The sequence below is a fragment of the Triturus cristatus genome, chromosome 11 (assembly GCF_964204655.1).
Source record: "Triturus cristatus chromosome 11, aTriCri1.1, whole genome shotgun sequence".
In the NCBI taxonomy this organism is placed as follows: Eukaryota; Metazoa; Chordata; class Amphibia; order Caudata; family Salamandridae; genus Triturus; species Triturus cristatus.
Window position 1 is genome coordinate 783,381,687 of NC_140594.1, and position 7,606 is coordinate 783,389,292.

Genomic DNA, 7,606 nt, shown 5'->3' on the forward strand with positions numbered 1-7,606 from the left:
ATGTAGGCCCCAGGATTGGGACCCATGTGGGGAACTTTCAGAGCTCGGGTCCTGCGCCAGATGCGACTTCCAGAATGAGGAGCATCACAAAGGGGCAGGATTGTATAGGGTGATGAACAGCCAGTACAAAGCAGAGGCAGCGAGTAAGTGCCCAGCGGATGCACATAGTATAACAAGAACCAAGATACCACAAGCGCTAAGTTGCATTTTGGTAAATGTACGTTCCCCGCACAAACATAGTTATCAGATTCATGACCTGATTGATCAAAGCGCGCCTGATGTAATTTTTTTAACCGAAACCTGGACGGATAATTAGTCTGGTCCAGACTGGAATACTGCATTACCTAGTGGGTATGTGGTTACTTCCCAGGACAGAATAGGCAAAAGGGGGGGAGGGATAGCTATTGCATATGCAACACATCTAAAAATTCGTACGGAGACACACCTAGACCTTCCCGCGGAATCTCTCTCTTTTACCAAATATGCAGGGAACTCCTACAAATGTCAAGGAGTACTAGTCTATCGCCCACCTGGGCCCAAGGCCACTTTTCCCGTAAAGCTCATGCAATGCTTAGAATCTCGGATGGATCACCATCCTTTCATGATCCTGGGTGATTTCAACTACCATCTAGAGCTTACGGATCAGTCAGAAGTGGCCATACTAATTGAAAATTTAGCAGCACTAGATTTAAATCAAGCAGTTAAGAGCTCGACTCACAGCCTGGGCCACACCTTAGATGGAATTTTCACCAACAATATGAACCTGGAAATAACTAATACTATGATTCTTCCTTGGTCCGACCACAGGGCCGTTCATTTTAATATTGTGAATGGAGCACCAGCTTGCCCTCAGGGCCCCAGACTAGGCAAGCAGAAGATTAGACCGTGGTCTCAGGTGACCACGGACAATCTCTGCTCTGCTCTGGGAAGTGTGTGTCTCACCCATAACAAAGACTCTTCGGAGACTGCTTTGTTCTTCAACGGATGGCTGGCGGCTGCGGTAGATAGGGTAGCACCTGAGAAGCTGCTCGGCGCCAGGAGAACTGAACCATCCGCGCCATGGTACAATAAAGAGCTTAAGGCCCAGAAGGGCTTCTGTAGGAGGGCAGAGCGTCTGTGGAGAAGGGACTATAGTGCTGAGGGTAAAGAACATTACAATCGTGCTCTTTCAGCCTATAGGTTAGCAATAATCGCAGCTAAAAGCACTTTTTTTGCCATCAAGGTCAGGGAAGCCGGTAATTCGGCTAAGGAGCTCTTCAAGACCATTTCTGCTCTCTCTAAGCCCCCGCAAGATAGCACATATCGGCCTGACTTAGCAACATGCCAAAAATTGGATGTGTACTTTCAGGATAAGGTCCAGACAATTTACAACGACCTCAGGAGCTCTTCTACCAGCTCGGAGTGCTGTGGCCAGGAGCGGGAAGCTAGTGCTAAGGACGACACTTGCCTCAGTAACTTTCCCCCCATCTTGTTGGAGGAAACGTGTAGGCTGATTACCTTATTAAAATCAGGATCAACGTTGGATCCATGTCCTCCATCAGTATTTCATCGTGCGGCAGAGGTTATTGCAGGAGAACTGTCCCCGCTAATTAATCAAATAATCGAGTCTGGTAGTTATCCTTTAAGTTGGAAGAGGGCAATAATTAGACCATTGTTAAAAAAAATTACTTTGGATCCTAAAATCTTAAAGAACTACCGTCCGATTGCTGCACTTCCTATGGCGGCCAAGGTCATGGAGAGGGAGTTAAACCGGGTTTTAACAGAATATCTGGTTTCCCGTGATCTGCTTGACCCCTCTCAGCACGGTTTCCGTGCTCAGCACTCCACGGAGTCAGCACTCCTGGTGGCAGCGGAGAAAATTTGTGGTATAGTGGACGGGGGTGGCAGGGCAGTTCTGGTGATGCTAGATTTGTCAGCTGCCTTCGATACTGTTAACCACACGGTGCTGAGGCGGAGGCTTCAGGAGATGGGTGTGCGGGGAACCGCTCTGTCCCTCGTTTCCTCTTTTTTGGAAGGTAGGGAGCAGAGTTTGCCAAGCTTATCAGGAAATATGGTTTTACCATAATCTCCTATGCCGACGATTCCCAGCTCATAGTCTCGACTGTGGAACAATCGAGCAATGTGGCTTCCAATTTTCACAGCTGTCTGTCTGAGATTATGCGCTGGATGCGGGAGAATTTCCTGAAAATCAACACGGAAAAGACGGAGATTATGGAGTTTGGCCAGGGCAGCTCCGTATGGAATGGATCTTGGTGGCCGGTGGAGGCGGGGGAGTGCCCTTGTCCTGTGTATAAAGTCAGGAACCTGGTTGTGCGCTTCGAAAGCCAGCTCAATTTCTCAGCACACGTCAGCAACCTTGCCTCATCATGTTCCTTTTTAATAAGGACTCTGCGGAAGATCTTTCCTTTCATCGAACCTGACCTTCGCAAGACGGTGGTGGTGGCCCTCGTATTATCGAGACTTGACTACTGCAACGCCTTGCTGTTAGGTATAAATAAGTCCCAGATGAAGAGGCTGCAGACTTTGCAAAATGCTGCTGCAAGACTTCTGATAGCTGTCCCCAGAGACCAATCTATCTCTGGTGGAATTAAAACACTACACTGGCTCCCGATCCAGCAGCATATAGAATTTAAGGCTATATGCTTAGTGCACAAGGCTATATTTGGAGGAGGAGCCAAGGATGTTCAGAAGCTTTTTATTCCTTATTCACCCGGCCGGGTCTTAAGGTCCACTACACAAAGCCTCATCAAGATAAATCGTATACGTAAAGTCAGATGGGGTGGCAGAGCCTTTTCTTTCTGTGCCGCTGATCTTTGGAATAAGCTTCCCTGCTCTATGAAATCAATTGGCAACCATCCAGCTTTCAGAAAACGGTTAAAAACATGGCTCTTTAATGAGACTTGCTGATGAAGATGACGTCTTTTCCCTCTCTCCCTACCAGCGCCAAGACGTTCCGGAATTCGTTGCGCTCTACAAATGATTATCTTATCCTATCCTATCCTACATGCACCGAATCTTTAAGTGGACAAAAATGCTCTTTTCTTGGTGTGAAGGGTGAAAGATTGGACCACAAGGAGTCCGCTATTTGTAGCCCTCCAATTGCGACACAAACGAGAAACATGCATGTCTAAGGTAGCTTTAATTTAAAGCTGCATACACTGATGAGGCATGTGCTGCCAGAGCAGTCCACGTCCTTCGACCTTCTGTCATTGGTAAGCCATTTTGGATCTTTGTCGACTTTTTTTCTTAATTTTTGGGATGTGTTCTCGAGCTTTGCATAATCAAATGTATCAAGACAAAATAAGATGCTAGTAGCATTTTTTCACATCGTGGTAATTAGTGAATTTAGCCTGTAACTTGGATATGTCAAAGCAAAGATTGCACTTTAAACCGTGCATCCCTTGTTCTTAATGAGAACCGTGTCTGTATTATTTAACCGTATAAAGGTATAATTGAGGAGGGTCACTTTTAAATTTAATTTCCAATGGACAGGGTTGCCCCAATTTTATTCATACTGCCGTCATTTTGAAATAGCTTGTTTTTTGGCTGATGTGCCGCAGGGGTGGCTGTAGTGAATGGGAAGGAGACTGAGAGACTGCAGGAAACTGTTGTAGACAGAGGTTAGCACGGTGCAGGGAAGGATGTTGGTGTAGGAGTGGTAAAATGGGTGGTAAGAGGGCGCCATGTGGTTTACCTTTTGATGCATTCATCTGTTTTTTTAAATATAATAATTGGAATATTGCGAGACCGTTCTAGGAGAGTCAACAGCAGGTTTTTGGTCGGTTAAAATACGTCTTTGATTATTCGACGACTTTGAGACAGGTGTGTTTGAGGCCAGTGTAATTCTTTCAAATCTATGAAGTGAGTTGTCGGGCCTCCATAGCAATGTCAATACATAGCGTCTACCTATTTTGGGGTGTAAATAAGCCCCATTATTATTGGCCGGAAATTGACTGGAGGGACTTCGTGTATTCACAGAAAGAAGTCCTTCTGTGCTGTATATGGACATTGTTGTGTGTTTTTTTGTAATCTCCAGGACATTGACATTCTGAGGTATTTGAATGTTCCGCTGATGCTGCCATCTCCTGGGCTCTCAAGATGTGGTTGCGGCTCTGTGATGCACATATGTTGGGGAGACAAAACGTAGCAAGCGCAGTTATGTCAGCAGACATCTGCTGCCCTTCCACAAACACATTATTATCCCAAAGGTAAATAACTATCTTACAACGCCTGTTTTGAAGGCCCTCGCCTGCTCTGATGGAGAGGAGTAGTGGAAGGGAAGGCATGAGGGAGCGTTGTTGCTGCCGAAAAGCCTCCACAAGGGCTCATCTATATTTTATGAGTAATTGTGTTAATTGCTTTATTTACCCAAGTTGCAGAGCGCAATACCTACACGAAGGCCTTTCAAACAAGCGGCATATTTCTGCTGCACTTAAAATCACCATATGGCGAGATGGAGACCGGGTAAGAGATATCAGGCAGTGCACATCAGAAGCACATGTGACATCAAGCCGCATATTTCTGTTGCACTTCCAATCACCGTATGGCGAGATGGAGACCGGGTAAGAGATATCAGGCAGTGTACATCAGAAGCACAGGTGACATCAAGCCGCATACTTCTGCTGCACTTACAATCACGGTATGGCATCAGCAAAGGAAATGGAGATCAAGGAAAAACCTGCCACACTCCTATTTCACCTACTGCAGAAAACAAGCGGCAGTGAAAGCGATCGCTATTGAAAAACAAACGAGTGGTGCACGCGCGTGCCACAGCGAGACATGTGTTTTCAATTATCGCGTCCATGTCTAGGCACGATAATTGAAAACACATTTCAGCAATGCGCGTAATAGACACCAATAGGCCATGGGCGGAGCCATGTGACCGCCTTTGGCCAATTGCGTGCTGTCTTTCATAAAAAGACGCATGCAAAGGCCAATAGCATGGACCAAAAGGAAAAGCACACGCACAAGCGTGTGCGATTCCTATGTGCCTTTCCAAACCCCTACAAAAAGTCTCTCGCTGCGCGAGCAGTGCTGTGCGCTGCGCGAGCAGTGCTGTGCACTGCACCGCTTGCGGCGAGACCTAAAAAGGGTTGGACAAGTAGGAACCATTATCCAATTAGAAACAGCATTTTTTGAAGGACACTGACTAAAGCCAATCAGAAGCTGGAGGTGGTCTGTAAGCCCCCTGACTGAATACAGAATGTCCAGAGACAGCGCATGCGCCACCTAGGCTCGACCTAAATTGGTATGCTTTCATGTAGAACTTATGCCAAAGTACGATAGGCACAGGGACAGTCAATGGCGAGTGTATTCTAGCACTAGTTTGCTGCTGCAGCCTTATATTCTAACTGACAGCGCAAGAGTTCCAATGTTGGAAGCTCTAGTTGTCATGCCACATTTCATACCTGTCACGCTGTCGGTTAGAATGTATGGCTGCAACAGCAGTCTGGCTCTGGAATACACTCGCCATTGACTGTGGAGGTGCCTTACAGACAAGCTCCACTCAAAGCCTGACCCCAGCTACCACCAGCAGCACTGGTACTCTCCTAGCCCAAGGAGAAGTTCTGATACTCAAGGAGAGAAATCTGAAAATTGCCTGCACTCAGTAACAGTGAGTAGTGGCCCATTTAAAGCACTGGCAACAGTCAATTTATTTTTTGTACGATTTCTTAAAATCTGGGGCAGGCCTCAACTGCATGATGATTACCAATCAATGTATGGCTCTGTGGCTAGCATTCAGGACAAAGACCCCCCTGAGCCTCTTCCTAGTGTTGTCTTGAAAAGCACCTAATGGTTTCCTCATCTCTGTAGTCTTTGACTGGGTTGATTACTGCAGTGATTTTCCATAGGTTGTTGGCAGTATCTAACATGGGCTTGAAGAGTTTTGGATTCCACCATGAGGTGCATTTGTCCGGCAGGTTTAGTTCCAAGTGTACCTTGGTTGTCATGCTTGTTGCTAACAGGTTAGATAGTTATGTTAAAATGTGCAAAGACAATATAACATTTTTGAAATGTGCTAACATTTATCTTACTCATTTTAGTGCCCTGGTTGCAAGTCCTTGGTGGAACGCAGAGACAAGAGCAACATGAGAGTCTTCTGTACCATCTGCAAAGCCAAGAACGGGAGCAACTATGAGTTCTGCTGGCAGTGTCTGAGACCCTGGAAAGGTGGTGGTAAATCCTCTGTGGGCTGTGAGAATAAGGAGTGCAAAGACCACATCTTGGAGATACTTCAGAAATGCAAGGTCATCGACCTGCCTGACAGTGGCATAAAAGGCTGCCCCTCCATTCGTGCTTGCCCCACTTGCGGTTTCCTCATTGAGCACAAAGAAATGTGCAAGTACGTAATTTGCTGCTGTTGCGCTGTGGAGTTCTGCTTTGCCTGTCTCAACACTGCTGAGGCTTGCCAAATACTGAAGCCAGCAGCCAACTACATGGCCTGTGATGTGCCTGTTGCTCCCAAGCAAACCACAATTCCGGTCTGGTCAGGGGGACACAATTTTTAAGTCTGTCATCCCAAACGAATGAACTATCCCTCTAGGCCTAAATTTGACATTTATTCTTAGGTGCATGCATGAATAGGCAAATCTAATGATATTGTTGTATGCCTTGCTATAGTTCTGCTTATGAGCCCCCTCTTTTTTTTTAAAACAATTTTATTATTTTATACATCATATAGCATCAACAACATTACAGAGTAGTAAAGTCATACTACCATATCTGAGTACAATTTACTGTTTCAAAATAACTGAAGAAAGGGCAGTCATTTGTACTGAGCCCTCTCCCGACGGACATTTACTTATGTGCTTGAGAGACTCTCGGAAAGAGGAATTTCACCCTTCATCTTCAAGAGAAAAAGTCTCTTGATATCTGAAGAACAACAAAACAGATGAAGAGTGTCCTTAACCAAAGGTAAGGGACACACTGGAAAAAAATATACTATGAGCTGGCAGGAGGTTGTGCCATTTTGAAAGCTCCTATTTCCAGCAAAAGTTTGGTGCTAATGTAAACCTTAACTAGGACAAGGGATGAAGAGAATTTACTGTCATCATCAATTGAATTAAAGATTGGCATTTATCATGTTTACTATTTTAGTACTAGTTACATGTATCTTCATTTTGTTTACCATAATGTTTATATCTGCAATTACGTGTTTTCATATCTTCTGCACTAATACAAAGCTCTAGCATACTAATAAAGCCTGCTAAAATAATAGTGTTTGTTCTTGTGTGCGTGCATCCTTCATGGAAAGTTGTTCCAGTATCCTACTGAAATAAAAGGTATACCTGGCAGTCTCTGACTAGAGATGATAGTTGCCCAGCATGTGTTATCTCTAGACAGATTGATGGAGAAGCGTGGGACGATATTGATCGGTTAATCCCACTCAAGCTCGTAAATTGGTTCAAGCCCACGCTTCTCAGAGGGCCAAGGCGAATCTAGTGGGTCTTGATTACAAAGGGACTTGCGAAAATGCATCAGTATTATGGTCCTATGCATCTTCCTAGAATTCCAATTGCCTCTTTCTGTAATGTTGAGCTCACTATGTCAAAAATGTAATTGAGAATAAATTGGCTAGTGCATCATTCCGAGTTAAAACATATCT

At 45.1% G+C, this 7,606-nt stretch overlaps 1 protein-coding gene across 1 annotated transcript in view; it reads left to right on the forward strand.

The window, feature by feature from the left end:
- Nucleotides 1-7,216, forward strand: part of LOC146785434 (uncharacterized) — an 85,861-nt gene extending 78,645 nt beyond the window's left edge. The window contains exon 4 of the mRNA XM_085634489.1: nucleotides 6,045-7,216. Coding sequence (XP_085490615.1) covers nucleotides 6,045-6,509 — 465 coding nt within the window. The 3' untranslated portion in view covers nucleotides 6,510-7,216. The remainder of the gene's footprint in view (nucleotides 1-6,044) is intronic.
- The last annotated feature ends 390 nt before the right edge of the window (nucleotides 7,217-7,606 follow it).